The sequence below is a fragment of the Lithobates pipiens genome, unplaced genomic scaffold (assembly GCF_037356315.1).
Source record: "Lithobates pipiens isolate NorthernLeopardFrog02 unplaced genomic scaffold, aLitPip1_a1.2 Scaffold_8, whole genome shotgun sequence".
NCBI lineage: Eukaryota > Metazoa > Chordata > Amphibia > Anura > Ranidae > Lithobates > Lithobates pipiens.
Genome location: NW_027507903.1, coordinates 477,950,467 through 477,968,565, shown reverse-complemented (window position 1 = coordinate 477,968,565; position 18,099 = coordinate 477,950,467). Strand labels below are relative to the sequence as shown.

General features: G+C 41.7%; 1 protein-coding gene across 3 annotated transcripts in view; it reads left to right on the top strand.

The window, feature by feature from the left end:
• Positions 1-18,099, top strand: part of LOC143960304 (GTPase KRas) — a 113,370-nt gene that overhangs the window by 30,292 nt on the left and 64,979 nt on the right. Inside the window, exons 4-6 of one of the 3 annotated variants that reach the window (XM_077468742.1) lie at positions 366-525; positions 5,299-5,421; positions 6,981-14,556. In XM_077468742.1, the coding sequence (XP_077324868.1) occupies positions 366-525; positions 5,299-5,418 (280 nt within the window). In that variant the 3' untranslated portion in view covers positions 5,419-5,421; positions 6,981-14,556. Of the gene's footprint in view, positions 1-365; positions 526-5,298; positions 5,422-6,980; positions 14,557-18,099 lie in introns of those variants that run through there. The other 2 variants (XM_077468743.1, XM_077468740.1) reach the window with 2 other exon arrangements.

The window sequence follows — 18,099 nt, the reverse complement described above, 5'->3', positions numbered from 1 at the left end:
TGTTGTAGGAATAAGGTTGGACATAATGGATACAGGGTATATACCTTTTTTTTTTTATCCCATCTGGAGGGAGGAGGAGCATATGCCTGCGGGTAGGAAACAAAGGAGCAAAGGCGAACTCTTAACCTCCTGCTTATATCCTCTAGGTAGGTGGAGTCTACCATCCGGGGGATCACTTGGGAAAGTCAAGATTTGCATGTTACTCTTAAATTACACGTTTGTGCGTTTTTGCTTTTTATTTCTGTGGTTTCACTGAAGGACTTCTTCTCCTTCTTCTACAAGGCACAACCGATAACTATAAAGTGTACTAAAATTTTCAGCTCTTGGATTGGTTGCGATTACTGTTTTGTCTGCTTTCCTTGTAGAGAACAGATAAAAAGAGTAAAAGATTCAGAGGACGTACCAATGGTTTTAGTCGGCAACAAATGTGACTTACCTTCTAGAACGGTAGACACCAAGCAAGCGCAGGACTTGGCGCGGAGCTATGGAATTCCTTTTATTGAGACATCGGCAAAAACCAGACAGGTAACATACAGCATGGATCACAGACTTCACAATATGCAGGGTGTTGGCCAGTTTAAATAGAAGCCTGTAAACGGTCATTTTCCTCTTATTTTTTTTTATTTTTTTTAAGCTTTAAATCATGTTTTGTCTTCTCTTAACCATTAATCGGGGGAAAAATGCATTCAAAGACTTTCTGGCTTCTGACAGATTCCAAAAACTTTGTAATTTGCACACACAAGTCTGATTAAATTTATTTTATTTTTTTCCACTAATTTTGATTAAGCCTACACAATTTGGGTTGGACATTGGTACATTTTTTTTTTTTAGCTGAACGTTGGGTGCGGATGATTAACAATGGTCCAGCTTTTAACTTTTTAAAGTGATTGTAAAGGAGATTTTATAGATGGATATATTTGCCACTCCCTGTACTGTTGGTTTTGCACAGAGTAGCCTGCATCATGCTATTATCAGGTGCCTCTCTGTTGCTCCTGGCCCCTCTATAGAGTGCCCCCACAGCCAGCAGCTTTCTATGGGGGCACCTGAGCCTAGTCAGAGCTCAGTGTATACATTCAGACACAGAGCCTGGCCCTGCCCCCTCACCCGGTTAGCTGACTGACTTTGCCTCCTGCAGCTGTCAACCAATGGTGCCACTGCTGTGCCTCAGACAATCTGGGATGTCCCAGATGACGTGGACATCGCTGAAGCGAGATGGGGTTCAGGTAAGTAATGAAGGGGAGCTAGAGTGGCTGCTATTCACAAGGCTTTTTATCTTGATGTATAGGATGCACAGGCAACATTCACAAAATGCCTTGTATTTAAAAATGCAAGAAATTCTAAATTGGACAAAGGTAGTGCAACAACAACGCAATCTCCCTTTTGTCTAGTTGGAGAATGCCTTGCATCATTGAGAAATGCAAAGCGTCTGTGAATGACTGTTGCTGCTATGGAATTTGCTTACTTTGGTCCAAGCTGGACCAGTGTAACTATGCAAAGTGTCTTGTTTTTGATAGGTTTTTTCCCCCCCCCCCTACTTCTAGTAGGAAGATTGCTTGTCCTCAAGTAAGCCTTTTTAGAATTGTGGTAGCCTGATCCAGTGAGCAATCTGTCATCTGTGGTGATTTTGTAAGAAGGAAACCATAAACGCAGCTTCAATTCAAAGACCATCCTGTGTCTGGCAGTAATTCTTACAGTAGCATTGCTGTACAAGCTGCCTGCATATCCTCTCCTGCCTATGGACAGTCTGGAGTTTTTTTTTCTTTTACAGCTTGTTTAATCTTCAGCGTCATCTCATTAGAAAATAAAATTTTGTTAAGTTTAACTACCTTATAGGTTTAAGACTCAACACTGTTCAGGCTCTGTCCACCTTTACTCCCATGTGTTCAGTACAAAGGTTTCCCCAGCTCTGATAACGCATCCTACTTTTGCATTCTTATCAGGATAACCTTGTGCTCATAACAGAATGTGATGTTTTAATAAAAAAAAGCTAAAGAAATCAAGATTGCGGATGGAAGGCTTGGGTTCTGCAATTTATGCCAAGGTATAGGGTTACGCAGATACTAGTATTGGTACCGAGCATTTGTGCGAGTACTTGTGCAAATGCTCAGATGCCTAATCTGATACCTGGGCAGTCAGGGTATGATCAGTGCGGTGGTGGGCTGTTATAAGCACCTATCTCCCTGTAGAGATTTTAATAAAGCAGCTGACAGCCTCTCCTCCCTTCTGCAGCTCTCAGCTGCTTTATTGAAATCTCTACAGGGAGATCTGTGCTTGTAATGCCACAACCATCGTCCTTGACTGTCTGTATTGACCTGCTCTCTGTCCATTCATCTTCAGTGCAGCTGAGGCTGCAGGAGTCTGTGTCCTTAGTCCCTCTCTCTGTCTCAGGAGATGTCTTGTCTATTTAGACCCTGATATTCCACCAACCACCCCCCCCCCAAGTGTTGATGGGGGGAAATGTTGCTTCCTGTCAGCGAGTACTTGAAGAAAAACTGGGAACGGTGCAACCCTACTAATGGCTCTTTTAGTTAAGATCTTTCACTAAATTGCACATTACAAGTTGGCCTGCATTCACACTTGAGCAGGGCATATTCCTTGTGGTTTATTTATTTTTTGCTGGGCAAGGACAGGAGTTCTTCAGGATGCCAAAAAACATGTTGGCATTCTCAGTGACTTTTTTTTTATATCATTTTTTTTTTTTTGAACACTTACTGCAAACAGGGATGGTTAGCATGAAATTCTGCATGCAAGTGTATTCAGGGGTAGGGAAACCAAGCTGATAAAATGCTTAAAGCGGAGGTCCATCCTAAAGTGGACCTTCCGCTCATTGGAATCCTCCCCCCCCCCCCCCTCCGGTGCCACAATTGGCACCTTTCAGGGGGAGGGGGTGCAGGTACCTGTACAGTACAGGTATCTGCACCCACTTCCGGGATAGCTCTCTGCGGAAAGGGGCGTAGATTATGCCCCTTTCCGAAAGTCCCCCACTGCCTGCTGGGAAACGCACAGATCCCAGAGGCAGCGGGTCCATCCTTATTGCGCAGCACAACTCACGCATGCACAGTAGGGAACCGGGAAATGAAGCCGAAAGGCTCCACTTCCTGATTCCCATACCCAAGATGGCGGTGGCAGCACCCGAGAGACGATCGAGAGATCGGCTTCGGGTGCCGACATCGCGGGCGCGCTGGGCAGGTAAGTGTCACTATTTTAAAAGTCAGCAGCTGCAGTATTTGTAGCTGCTGGCTTTAAAAAAAAAAAAAAAAAAGCGGACTCCTGCTTTAAGTGTGAAATGGGGCTGGCTTATTCTGACTAATATACAGATGACTATAGTCGGCTTCTAATTCTGCTCCAAAAGGTAGAAAGGTAAGCAATATTTTTAGGTATGCTGTGTAAATGGAGAAACGCTGAATGTATCATACACGTGTGTGTGTGTGTGTGTGTTTTGCAAAAGTGGAAAATACTTTTAAAGTGGAAACCCTGTTCTGTATATGGTATCACTCAAGATGAGTTTTGTGGTACTCTGCCTTTATAAAACCTAAGAATGAATAAATATGTTGGGTAACAGTATCAAAAAACTAAATAAATATGTTTTATGTTAAAAATTGACATTGGAACAGCGTACACACTATTCTTACTATTAAGCTGGCTATACATTATCCAATTTTCTTCAAATTCCCTGAGATTTAACTTCAGCTATGTAGTGCAAGGGCCTGCCTGATTACCTACTTATTGAAAGTGTTTTAATCTCTTATGGATTTGGTAAATCTAAAGGGGGAAATTGTACACAGTATATTGTATAAATGTATGGCCAGCCAAGTCTTGAACCAAACAACCTTTTTGTGCAAAGTGAATCAAGGGTTTAAAAATTCCCACTTTTCCTGGGAAGGTCTGATCTTTGGTGTTGGTCTCTTCTCCTCCTCTCTGCATTGATAAAACATTCCTGACTTCTCTGTAAAAAATGGATCAAAATTATTTTTTTTTTTTAAATCTGCAAGTTTGTCTTTGCTTTTCTTTTAATCTGAAAGACATAATTCACAATAATCCTGTAATCTCTTGCCACAATTCTGAATTTCCTATCTAATCTAAGTGGAGTACAGCTTTTACTTTTTTACACTGCTGTAGACTTTCTAAAAAAAGAACACAAAATAGCAGTTTGACTTGTTAAAACTGAATTTTCAAAATTTATATTTGCTGGTGAGACTAAACCTATAGTTTTTTTAAGTTGAGCAACGTTATCTAAATGTGTATAAAACAAGAATTTGACAACTTCTTCATTCTAAATATTCTTTAAAATTGTAAATTTGTAAGTGCTTTGGGCAGGTTGATTACATTGTAAACCGTATTAGTCTGGCATGTACAGTGTTCATTGTCTGGTAGCCTGGTCTGCTTTTTTTTATTTTTTTCCATGGCATGACTTTTTGAGCAGTGCAAATGTATTGGCAAGATAATGAAGTGGAAAATGATCTGAATTGCAGGCAGCTGTAAAGATCAATTATTCCAACTGCATGTCTTTAAAAAAAAAAAAATCAGAGCTGCAAGTACTTGCATACTACCAGCCTTTTGCAGTTTCCATAGCCAAGCCCAGACTGGGGGGGAGAGAAGCAGCATAAGGAGTCAATCCTAGTGATGCAGTACAAACATGCTGCTGGAGGCTAGTGACAGATTAGAGAATTTGTCTGGGGAGGGAAAAGACCTGCAAGCGTCTACTTAATTGCTGTAGAAAAGTATTTTGCAAGATAGACTTTATTTTTTTGTTACTGAATGGAAATAAAAATGCTTAGACAGAAAATGGCTCCTTGTATTTAGCAGTTTCTATAGAGTGCAACTTTAGGGAGCTACACTAAAGAGATGCAATTTGTTTTGGAAGCCTTTAGCCACATAGCTTGTCTTAGCTGGTCTGATCAGGACCTTTCAACTTTCAGTGAGAGCAGTCCTAATGCAAAGTCCTGTCCACATGTCCTAACTTGGCTGTCCTTTTTGTACATGTAAGTTTGTACAAAGAAACAAGACCCATGTTGGTCTTCTCATGGAATGTGTCGCCCATGTAGGGCTTTAAGCAGCACGCATTAGGCAGTCAACACCACTACAAGCAAAACCTGCACATGCCTGTTCCATGTACAGACCTAACAAATACAGTTTACTTTGTTTCTGCACTAAAACAATATAATTTTAGTCCAGCAGTTTTTTTATTACTGTTTTAGAGATCCCTTGTGATCCTTTTATTGGATCAATCAGTGGTCCCTCTTTAGTCTTATCACTGTCCCAGTATTTTTTAAAAGGGGGTTGTGTTTTACAATGCAGAGAGTGGAGGATGCCTTTTATACATTGGTGAGAGAGATCCGCCAGTACAGATTGAAAAAACTGAGCAAAGAGGAGAAGACCCCCGGCTGTGTGAGAATTAAAAAGTGCCGTGTCATGTGATTGGTAAGTGCTGATGGCATATGTCTTGAAGCATTCTTTGTGTGATCAGCATTTGGTCTGATAATCAAGGCATTCAACAATGCTAACTGGGGTGTCTAAACAGCTGAGAGCTTCCACATGTTAAATGGGGCTTCTAAATCGGTTATTGAACAGCTTGCTCAAAATGCAACACTTGGCTAGGTTTAATGGCACCATACAATAACCATCTTGGTGTTAGGGCTGGGTCACATGAAACGCACACTCCAATGTGTTTCTGTATGTGTTTTTACATGATTTTTGTTGCGTTTCCAGATGCTGGGGTTTTTCAATGCACTGGAGCGTCAAGTGTGTTTTTGATGGGTTTTGTTACCACCAATCCCCCCCCCCGGCTTACTGGACTGCATGTGGTGGGAACTGGCTCTTAGTTTTTGGATGGAAAGTTGAAGCCAAGTTCACACTGACATCGAAAGCAAGCTTTTAATACCACATTGTGCTGTTCACATTATCAAAACGTGAAGCTTTGGTGTCTCTTTGCTTTTAAAATTGAAGCCTCATGTCAAGTCTGGGGGAGTTCAAGTCTTTCAGAGCCTCCCATTTCATGTATATAACGCTCTGGAAACACACTGACAGGTGTCTTGCATTTTTTTAAATGTTTACATTCCTCCTGTGGCTTTTATTTTTTTTTTTATGTCCCACGTACCCTGCAATGATAGAGTATAGTGTCCTGCAGTCACATCCTTCTATGCACTTCTGATTGTTGGCCCGTAGCCCATACATCCTCCAGGTGAATTTGTCACTGGTGTTGGGAAATACAGACTTTGTATGTTTAAAGCTGAACATTCTTGGAGGGGGAAAATAAAACTAGGGTGTTTGACCTCAGTAGTACCCCCGTTGCTCTTTTTGCCCAGTCACAGGCTGGGGCAGGTCTTGGACCAGGTCCTATGGCATTTAAACAGTGACTACATGGAAGTCGCAGGGTGCCTGGATCACATGACTAGCAGAACAGTATGCAGATCATTCTTCAATGTAGAATATTGCTGCTGCAATTGTTGGTAGCCTTCTGACAAACATTGTTTTTGTGACTTCTATGCTTTAAATTGTTGAGCAGAGAATGGAGTCCAAGATTTTAGGGTTGTATTTTCTGTAAACTGTCGTGGGATCAGCTTGATAGTTGGGCAACTAGCGTTCAGACAATGACCACTTCAACATTTCTTCTCAATGGGGTAAAGTATGCGTGAAAGCAAAGTGTTGTATTTTGGGCCTTCTTAAGGTTTTCCTCTTGGTGCCCCTTTGTCACTGGGTTTTGAAAATGTTTTGGGGTAAGGGGAAATTCTATTCATCACCAAAACATATTTACAAGTCAAGTTTTCCAATAGGGACACTTGTTCCAGTTAGAACTGTGTAGGAGGTAAAATGTCCTTACTTTTGAGATTTCCTGCATGTTACAAGACGGGTTAAGGGAAATGGCTTGCAACTGGATAGGTTGTTTAATGAAGAAGCAAAATGAGGGAGATCTAACATTTCCCTACTCAAGCAAAACTTTTTTTTCTCCCCTTTCATATTTTAACTTTCTTTCCTCCTAGGGAGTTGATGACGCTTTTTACACTTTAGTACGAGAAATCCGAAAGCACAAAGAGAAGATGAGCAAGGAGGGCAAAAAGAAGAAGAAAAAGTCCAAGTCGAAGTGCGTCATTCTGTGAATACATGCCAGAGGCGAATCCTATTGTACATTTTACACTAAATTATTAGCATTTGTTTTATTTTTTTCTGGTTTTATTTTACGGGACTTGTGGCTACTGCTTAACTGTTTGCATCTCTGCCTCCTTGTGCCAGTACTTTTGTGGTGGAAGCGCCTATGAGACTCCTGGAGCCGGCTTTTGTGCATGTAGCAATCGATGTTTCATGATGTGCGCCGTTCGATCTCCACATCCTGTTTTGCCACTTTCCCTTCTTGAAAACCCTACTGCATGACTAAGGCACGCAAAACTAAGGATTGACTTTCCTGGCACTTTTTTTTTTTTTTTCCCTTCTCCCATGAACAGCTGTACCACTAGATGGAGGAATATCAGCCCCAGAGGATCCTCCAGCCACTGGTGTCTCCACTAGATCTACTTTTTAAAGCCACATCCCTACAACTTCTCCTGAACTCTTTGAGAGCTTTCAATGTAACTTAACCTGCTCCGCTAAAACCTTCTACCCACAATGTGACAAAATGGTGCTAACGGCCGTCTTTGAAGCTATGTGGTTTGTGCATTACATGTTCACCAAATTGGAGGTGAAGAATCTTGTGTTCCTGGAAGGTTGGACATTTTGGACTCACCCCCCCTCCCCCAAATGATTGGGACAATGCTGTATTAGACTAAAGAAATTGCAGCATATTTTTAGCCAAAATAAAGAAATCAACTCCAGCACATTTTTCTAATAATGAGCCAGCATTACTGGAAGGTTTAGACAAAGCCATCTGATTACAAGTTGAGGCAATTCAATGGTACCTGGAGGTGATTCAGGAAATCTAATATGACTTCTCATTCTGCATCAGCTAGCAATGCTTGTCAGTCATGGTGTATTTATTTCAACTTGAGCTATTTTATGGTCTAAGACCTTTCTCATGACTGGTAAAATTTTGGGGTGTTCTACACATGGAAAAACTCCCCTCCACCACAAACATGTACAGTGCAGTTTCCAAAAGGGCTTGGTCCTAATCTCCTCCTATTTGTAGCAGAGTGAAATCTGCTCTTGGGCTTAATGGTCCGACATGAGGTGTAAGGTGACTTGCAGTGAAACCAAACTGCAATTTAAGTGGTTTGGATTTAATGTTTGCTTATGGTTCCTTTTTTCATTCTGCCTTTGGGCTGAACAAAAATTGGTCCATCTGTGCTATTTAACATAGATGGAGGAATCCAATCTCCTCTGCCAGCTATTGTATCCTAACAGCCAGCTCCAGTGCCTGTCGGGATACCTGAACAGTGCCTGCAACTGATTGGATGCTGGTGCTGTTTGGCTCCCTGCAATCTTTCCATCATTGCATATTTTCATCCAGAAGTAAGTGGTAGGAAGTAGCTGTACTTGGTACAATGTGAGGACAAGATGCTGAGTTAAAAGCACCTAGGTTAGATATTGCCTCCTGCCTTTTTCAGTAATATATTTCACCTCATCAGAGCAAAGAACAAAATGGGGACACTGCAGTTTTCAATTCAGACTTGAGTCATTAAAACACCTGGAAGAATTTGCAAAACTATTCAGCCAATGGGGATCTGTTACTTGGCACAGTTGAGTTCTGGACTTCCCTGTTGACTATACTGCAGTTAAGCAATGCAATCCTGTGTTTTGGAACAGCTTTTGATTGGATGATGAAGCAAGAGGTCCCTGAGAGCCTGACGTAGAGGCAACACTGCAAAACAATCAGTTCTGCTGTGCAGAGAATTGCAAATCTCCACTAGTAAAGTAATAAACCCTCTACACTTTTAGCTTGACCTATTGAGCACAATCAAACCTTCCCCAGAGAAAAAAAAAAATTTTTTGTTACCCTAACACTTGCAGTTTACTTTTTTTTTTTTTTTTTTTTTTTTTTTTTCTCACAGGAAAAAATGGGTAGTGCAGTCTAAAGCCTGGTACACACTAGAATTATTATTTTTTGTTTTGATCCTGGCTGGCTGAAAAATGACATCTCCGTCCTAATGCAAGAGATGTTGGTGTGGTGCTCTGCCTTTGTGTTTTTGACAGGGGTAATAGCCATTGGCTGCCAGTGCTGATTGGATGGGGGTTGGCTGCTGGTTTTCACAGCATGCCCATTTAACAGAAGCCAGGTGACCAATCTGTGAACAGACAGCTGTACACACAGGCTGAAGTCGGCTGGTGCAGCAGGAACTTCTAAATTCAGGATTTTTTTTTTTATGTTGAATTTTTGCCCATGTTTACAAGGCTTTAGCCAATTTGTTTGGGGGAGCGAGCAGGAGAGCCTTGACATCCTAGGTTACAGGGCTGTGTTTGTAGTGATGCATGCAGGGACTAGAGTTGTCTCCTTACACTAAGTGTGGTGCAATGCCAAGCGGAAGAAGGGAGCCATCCTGAAACCGGAAACCTGGGTCGGCTGTCATGGCACAAGCTTAATGTGGAACATAGGCAATGGTTAAAAGACATAATAAGCATCACTGTCAGTAAAGGATTAAATCGGTTACTGAAAGTGAATAAAGGGGGTTTAATAATCTTTAACCTAGACCTATCTAGAAACCAATTGAGTTGGGGGGGTTATAAAGCAAAACTGCAGAGATTTTTTTTTTTTTTTATTTAAATTTTTTTTCTCCAGAGCTGTCCACTTGGTGGCTGGGGCTGCTAAATATTAACATCTGGCAGAATTAAAATCGTCCATGTGCTTGGTTAGCTCAGACTTAACAGTTCTTGCTCTAGTACCGTGATGGTAGAGGGTTGCTTGCTCTGCAAATCTATTTACAAAGCATCTTTTGCTCCTTTCAATGAATACAGGGTGTGTAAACCATGGGTTCTTCATCTCATCCTTTTTACAGAATGCCTTGCATCAGTGAAAACCTATAATTAAAAAAAAAAAAATTGTGAATGGAGGAGGTAGAAAGCGAGCAATTGGCTATCAGAGCTGTACTAGGGCTGAAGCTGTAAATCTGAATGGCCAAAATTCATGGCTGATAAAAGTATTCAGCAGAATAAATCAAACGCATTTGCCATTCCCCAGCTGTAATCTGGACCGAGGTGGAAAAGTATTACATATTTTATGGATCAGTTACAATGTAATATCTCTTCACCTTGTATACCTGGGTATAACGACCACCCTTTAAATCTAAGCTGAACGTAAGCATTTTTTTTTTTCAAGGTGCACATCTTGCTACAGTTTTCTGTTGGAAGGTTAGATGATTGAGTGTTCTTTACCGTTTGGCTAGTGGAACCATACAGGCATTTCATGTGTTCACAGTACCAGGATGGTGTTCAATTTGTATCCTCATCCCCCAAGTATTCATGAATGATTGCCTGGGGAGGTGCCATTGGGACACATTCAGTAGTCTGAGCCAAGTTGCAGCCATCCTGGAAGAGGCTGCGTCCAAGGGTTTTGAGATGCTAGCATGTGTAATTTTTGCTCTGATTCTTAAATGGTCCCCTCCCACAACACCTCATGCTGACAATACAAAGATAAAATGCAATGTTTGTGGAGCCTAAATGGAGATAATGACTTTGTGGTGTTTTTTTTTTTATTTTTTTTATTAAATTCTTCCTTGCAAAGTTTGGGCTACTCGCATGTAGCTGGTAATCCAGGACTACCTCAGTACTATTGACCGGTTTGTAGAGGTGTGTGTGTGTGTCTCTTCTCCACTCTCGCCATCCAGTTAGCTTTTTGAACAGGGCCACCTCTGTATTAGGAGTGGCTTTTCCTGCTGCCCAGTTTGGCTCTGTCACTTTTGCTGAAAAGCCTCATTTAGACCAGACCAAAGGAGTATTGGCTACAAAAAGTCATCATGCTTGGCTTGGGAATCTTAATTTTTGTTTTTTTGGGAAAGGAAGCACATGTAGGCTGGCTGCATACTGATCCACTAAAGTCAACACCATTAATTCAGACTAGCACCCCAGTGCACAACTACAGCAAATGTTGTTAATACACCAATAGGCCGTTGACTGAATCTTTTTTTTTTTTTTCTTTTTTTTTTTCCCCTCTTCATTGCTGCGTATTGGCAGCTCATCATTTTGAATAAATGCAACCCACAAAATACCATGCAAGTACTATAAAGCAAATATTGCAACAAAAACCTGTTGTGCTAGAAAAACTGAACTTTTGTCTTTGACCTAACTCAGTTGGGGGGGGGGGGACATTTTTAATAAAATTGGTTACTGTACACAGCTGCTCCAGCTTCTGTCTGCACCAAGCAGATTCTAGCATCAGTTATATTTGAAAATGAAAAGTAGTTTTTGGTTGCCATTCACATCTGCTCCAATACTAGTAAATTTGCCTCAGAATTCCAAAGCACATTCCCTGGAATTCCTAAAGATTGGAGCAGACAGATTTTGCAAAGGGTCTCGCGTGCATTCTAAAAGTGGCACAGCATGCACCAAATTCATATACCTGTCCTATAACTTTTACTTGAATTTGGCTCCTGCTGTGCCACTTTTAGAAAATCTGCCTGTACGCCAATAGTTTATCTTAAATGGCTCCACTCTTGTAAACTACAAACTGTTGATATTTTGAATTTGGCATGGGCAGTGCACCACAATGCAAAATTGGCACATTTTGGAACTATCTGAATATAGACAAGTTGCAGTCACCATCCAAAGTGTTGCAGATGCTTCATGGATTTTGCTGCAACACAATAACCAGGGGAATTACGCCTGAAGAGTGGCGCAGCAGCTTTATTGAATCCCCCCCCCCCCCCCTCCTTCATAAAGGAACCGTAAGTTATCTGCTCACAAAATCTTCCAGAATCAACAGGTGTGTTTGTTTTTTTATTTTGTGCAGCTATAACAAAACTATTAGGCTGTATATTTTAAGACCAAAAGAAAAAATTCATAGTCTGGGTTTTACATTTTTGTTTTGGTTGGGGGGGGGGGGGGGGGGATTTGTCAATAGCACTCGGCAATCATTTTTGGCTTGCTCCATTACAGATCTTTACGTGATTCTGTTCTGCAGATATTGAGCTAGACCATGCCAGCACATTTGTACAAATCTTTCAACGCATATAAAGTGTAAACTTTTGATTACGGAATTTGGTATTGCCAAATATTTTGACCTTTTACAGATTACTAAAATGGGTCTTTTTTTAGAAGCGACGCCTGGACTCCTGGGTGTCTGTATCATGTGGGAGGTGACCTGGAAAGAGTGGTGATGCAATTTTTTTACTTGTATAAGCTTTAAGTCTGAAGAGGGAAAAGCCTGTAAACTTGATTCCCATCCTTGAAGTTAACTCCAGGTAAACGACTGTGTACACAGTTGTAATTTTTTAGTTTTCATGGAATTTTATTTTGTTAGCTGCTCTTGTGATTTACACACAGCCAGGACATTCACTCTACATCTTGTAGTTCAGATTTTCCTGGAGAAATATCCTGTTGGTGGACATGCTTGATGCTGATTGTCTAATGAACAATCTGGAAGTGTTACAGAATGTGTGGCTGAGGTGTAAATCGCAAGACTGACACTTGATGGGTAAAAATTGTGAATGTGCATTTAGTTCTCTTCCTGGAGTATCACTTTAACTGCCTGACCTCTTCAGATTGTATTTACAATAATTGCTGCTCTGGCCTTTTGCTTGAGAGTAATTAACAATAGTAAAGTAATGACGTCTGTCAGATTTTAATTATAGCTTGTTCGCTCAAGAGATTATTTCTGGCTGCTTACTGTCCTTTCCAGGTCATCATGGTTCCAGAATAAAGTTTGTACAAACTTCTAGTATTGTTGAGAATGCACTACCTAAAGGGCCCTTCCATACTGATGTGTTTTGGATAGGTTTTCAATGCTAGCTGCATCGGGGGAGCTATACGAATGTTATAGTACCTCCATAGTAAAATGCGCATTTAGCTGCAATACAGTATGTATGTAAATGGGCTAATAATGTGGGACTGTAGTGTGGCTAAGAGTAAGTATCTCTTCCCATAATATACTATACTTGCATATTATGGCAGACTTTCCTCCTGTGGTTGCCTTCCTCCAACTCCTTTGAACCCTGCTGCTGCCATCTTTTCTCCTAGGTTTCTTCAATAATTAGGTGGTCCTTGATGACCTAACCCCTGCACATGCATATTGGGATTACATAATTTAGGAACCTGGCTCTATCCTCTGCATTTTTACAGATCCTGCTAGTATACAGTGCACTGATCATTACATGGCCAGTGTACACCTAAGGAAGGGAAAATAAGTCACATAAAGCATCCTCTGCCAAAAGGCTCTAGCTTCTACCAATTTTATTTTTTCTTGGCTTAGTTTTGATAGCCACGTAAGGCTGGGTTCAGACCTCCGATGGATGCGGTTGCAGGAGGGGTCCTGTGTGTCCCTGTTCTCCATTTCAGGGCTGAATCTTTGCCTGAATTCAGCCCTGAAACTGAGCCAAAGACTCGCATCGTTCCTGTGCAAGTTGCAACAGCGATATGTGAACCCAACCCCCCCCCTTGTGGTAGTGCAGCTCTAAATAAAGAAAATGAAAAAGGGACAGTGGCATTCAATGGCCATGGCAGGTGCATCGGTAGACCTAACCTGTACTCTGCTCCCCTCCTTTTGTTCACCTGTAAAACCTTATTGGTATCATAAGTCTGAGGTTGTTGGTTTGAAACATAAAATGCTCATTGTCATATGTGATTCAGCCCTCTTTCACCCATTGGGTGAATCATGAGAGGTTCCTGTGAACCCATTGGATAAAACTTGTCAGTGGATGGAGTCCCTTCTATCGGACATATCTGGTACCAAAAAATAACTAAATACTGCAGTGAGGCTTATGGGTTTACCTTCTTTCCTGCAAGCACGCAGATCCTAGAAGATGCCATATACCCTGTACACCTATGGCCTGTTGCTGTATGGGTTTGTTTCAAGCTGTGTCCTTTTTACATGCATTTGCATGCAATCGAGAGAGAAACTATTAAGATGTTGCAAACAAAAAAAAAACACATATTTCACATCTAACTGTCAAAACACTCCAATGTGATCCATTGCCAATCCTTTCAAGATCTGAAACCAATTTTATACTAGTTTGATATTCAGGGTGTTCAGTAACCTGAGCTTAGCAGGCCTACTTTATATGATACTGACCCTCCTCTTCCCTTCTCCAAGGTTTTACTGTGTTTTCCACCCACCATGCCTCACACTCCTTCGTTATGTGTGAATGGAGAAAATAGACTTTGTTTACCTGGAATGTATTTGAACTACTTTTGTAAAACATGCACATTTTGTACATTGTGCTTCTTATATTATTTCTAAGTCTGTTTCATAGATGGTGGTTGCACCGACCACAACACAATTTAACTACAGAATAAAAATGACCACTGTTTCAATTCCATTTTTAGTATTTTATAGTAATGTCTCAGTGCAAGTAATTTAGTTTTTTTTTTTTTTTTCTGTAATGCACCTATTTATTGTAAATGACCTGGTGACTGTAACTATGTATGTTTATAATGAGAATTAATCACCCTTTTATCATAAACAAAATCTGTCTAAAACTATTCAGTGTGACTCTTATTTATTTATTTTATTTTTTTCTCCACTTCCTGTGTATTATGCAGGTCCAGCTGAAAATAGTTCTGGACTTTGAACAACATATATGCTGTCCTAAGAGCTCTTATGCTCTTAACTATAGTAGATGGGGACAGCCATATTTGCTCATTATACCTGGTGTTCTACTTTGTCTAAGATAGTTGACGAACTGAAAACACTGTACCTCCATTGGTCTCTAGTATCCTGCTTGGATATGTTTTAGGTGGAATTGTAGGCTTGTTTACACCTTCCCCCTCACACAACAGTTCACCTCACCCTATAGCATTGTAAATGGTTCAAAGTTGCTCTAAAGCCTTCCATGATTGACAAATGGCAAGGTTTTTGCAGGTGTATGGGCTTTTTCACATGTGCTGTCTGATCAGGTCTGCCTGTTTTGGTTTTTCAGGCAGACTTGATCAGACCTTGCAGTCTTATATGAAGTGGTGGCTGTCAGCAGACAAATGTCCACTAATGCCTGCTACCATTTGATCCAATCATGTCTGCCAAAACAGGATGGATGGTGATCCTATTTCTTTCCATCAGCGATGGACACAGCGCCTCCTTAATCTTGATCATTGGGTTATATCTCCTCTGCAGGAGTAAGACTAGGCAGAACACAAACACCTGGCTACACCCATGGGCTGTCCTCAGTCAGTATATAACCCCCTCCCTACTCCTGGGCATTCAGTTTTTCTCCCTTTGTCTTTCAGGACTGCACCTGGAGAGAGCGCAGCTCCACCCACTTTCCCAGGAAACACTGCAGTTTTCTTTAAAGACCGATCACTTCCACCATGGCCTCAGTTGTAGTAGTGTTTCCTCAGGCCATGGTGGAAGCACTGCAGGGAACCAAGGCGTGCTGTGCTTTCTCCAGGTGGGGAGAGCAGGAGGCATACCTGTCTTTGCTAGTGTGTGGGGTGTTTTATTTATTCTCCCTCCAGACCTAGCCCAGCGTCCTCTTACGTGTGGGGGTTGCTCTGACATCCTCTCCTCATGCCCAGGGGGGTTTAGGCTTCTGGCGGCATGAGGCTAGGACGCTTTGGTTTCTCGCACCTCTTTCTTCTCAGCCTCATGCTTTCTGGCTTTGGATGGCAAGCACATCATTCCGGCTGCTGGAACGCAGGAAAGGGGGACGGTCTCGCTTGGCTGACGTCGCTTCTGGTCCTCACAGCAGCGAGAGACCGCAAAAATTAAAAGCACTCAGCGCCATTGAAGCCTGATAGTTAGTTTCATAGTTAGTAAGGTTGAATAAAGACACCAGTCCATCCAGTTCTACCTGAGTGAGTATCTACAATTGTCCCTATCCCTGTACATTGCACACTCATATCAGTCCCTGCCCTCAAGGAGCCCACAATCCTAGGTCCCCATTCATATACTAGGGCCAATTTTGGACAAAAGACAATTAACCTACCTGCATGTCTTTGGATTGTGGGAGGAAACCAGAGTACCTGGAGGAAACCCACGCAGGCACAGGGAGAACATGCAAACTCCAGGCAGGTAGTGTCGTAGTTGGGGTTTGAACCAACAACCCTTCTCTCTGCTAGGTGAGAGTGCTACCCACTACACCAATGTGCCGCACTGTGATGGAGGAGGATCATTCGGCGGTGGCAGGGGCAGGAGCCACACTGGTCAGCCAGGCCCATTTCAGCAGGGACAGTGGTCTGACTTTACTCTATGGGCCTTATAAATGTCTTGCCTTCCATGTATCTGATATAGATTGGGAACCTGCAGCATTCCTTTCCTGTCTGCTCTGTTTTTTTCAGGAAGAATGTATTGGTATATTTAAGTGAGTCTGTGGGGGGGGGGATTCACTGGCTGAAAAGTAAATTTTAAAGTTGTTAGTCTTTTCTGCTACTTGTCAGCATGTTATATCTCTAGGTATTTTAATATTAAACTCAGAAAATGGGTTTTTGGTGTATTTCAGAAGGTTGAAAAAAAACACCAAACTTGCTTCCCCCCTCCTTGCAAAAGAAAATGTCTGTCATGTAAATATACTCAGTCCTGGACCAAAGTCCTGTGCAGGGCCTGCATAAGTGATTTGGTTAAGGAAGAAACCTCTCCTTCGTTTTTCGGATAGAATTGGCAGACACTTTTGAAACTTTTCGGTCCTATTTGGATAAACGTCCAGCAGAAGGCAGTAGCAGTGTACCTCGTTCTCATTCTTCGGCTTCTGCATCCAGAGGGCGCAGTGACTCAGAAGATGAGTAGTGTGTCCTCCGGCTCCGAGGAAGAAGCAGATGAAGTAAAAAACTACTTCTCGGTATGTATTATCCTTAGAGGAAGTGGATGATCTTCTGAAAACTATCCACACAACTCTGAACATCAGAGGATAAAGACCAATTGTCGGTACATGATAAGATGTTTCAAGGTATGGGTGAGGTGAAACACGAGGTGTTTCCGGTGCACATGCTTCTATCGGAAACAATAAAAAGGGAATGGAAGGACCAAGAGAGGACGCCTTTCTTTTCCAGATCCTTCAAGTGCAGGTTTCCTTTTGAAGAGGACAGCTCTCAGGTTGGAAAAAAAAAAACTAAACTTGACGCAGCGTTCTCTCTCAGGTTTCAAGGAATACGGACCTAGCGTTTGAGGACATGGGTATCTTAAAGGATGCCATGTACAAGAGGGCTGACTCCCTCTTAAGGAAAGCTTGGGATTCAACCTTGGCAAACTTAAAGCCAGCGATGTCATCAACGGTGGTAGCTAGAAATCTGGAACAGTTAAAAAAAAAAAAAAAAACATATTGAGGCAGGAACTTGCTGGATACTCTGTCATATACCCTACAGCTTTCAAAAGAACTGGCAGACACTTCGGCTGAATCCTATAAAGATGTCAGCCATTTGATCAACTCGGCACATAGGGCCCTATGGGTTAAGACATGGACCGGGGATACAGCCTCAAAAACCTAACTGCTTTCTGCTGTTTGAAGGAGACTTGGTTTTTGGCCCGAATCTAGAAGAAAAAATAAAAATAAAACCCTAGGGCCTCAGAGTGGGAGGGGTAAGTCGGGTGTTATTCAGAATGGATACAATTTTCTCAGTAAAGAGTCTCCTGACCCCAAACTGTTTCATGGCATCCATAGACCTGAGGGATGCTTACCTCCATGTGCCTATAGCCATAGCATCGCAAAAATACCTAAGGTTTGCGGTCGAGACAGGAAGCTCACTCCTAGATCTTCAGTTCAAAGCTCTTCCGTTTGGGCTGTCCTTACCCCCCGAGGATATTTACAAAAATCATGGCATAGGCCAAAGTAGAGTAGAGGGAGTATCGATTGTGACATACTTATACGACTTTCAAATATTTGCCAGTACAAGAGATCTATTAGAGAGGGATCTAGAAAGGACAAAGAGTCACTTGGAAGGTCTCGGTTGGATAATAAACATGGAGGAATCAAACATGATTCAGTCAATAAAATTTCTGTGTTATACGATCGACTCCATACAGGAGAGAATTTTTCTCCCGGAGGAAAAGATAGAAAAGGTTCAAAGCGCAGTAAAAAAAAAGCCCAGACAAACCTG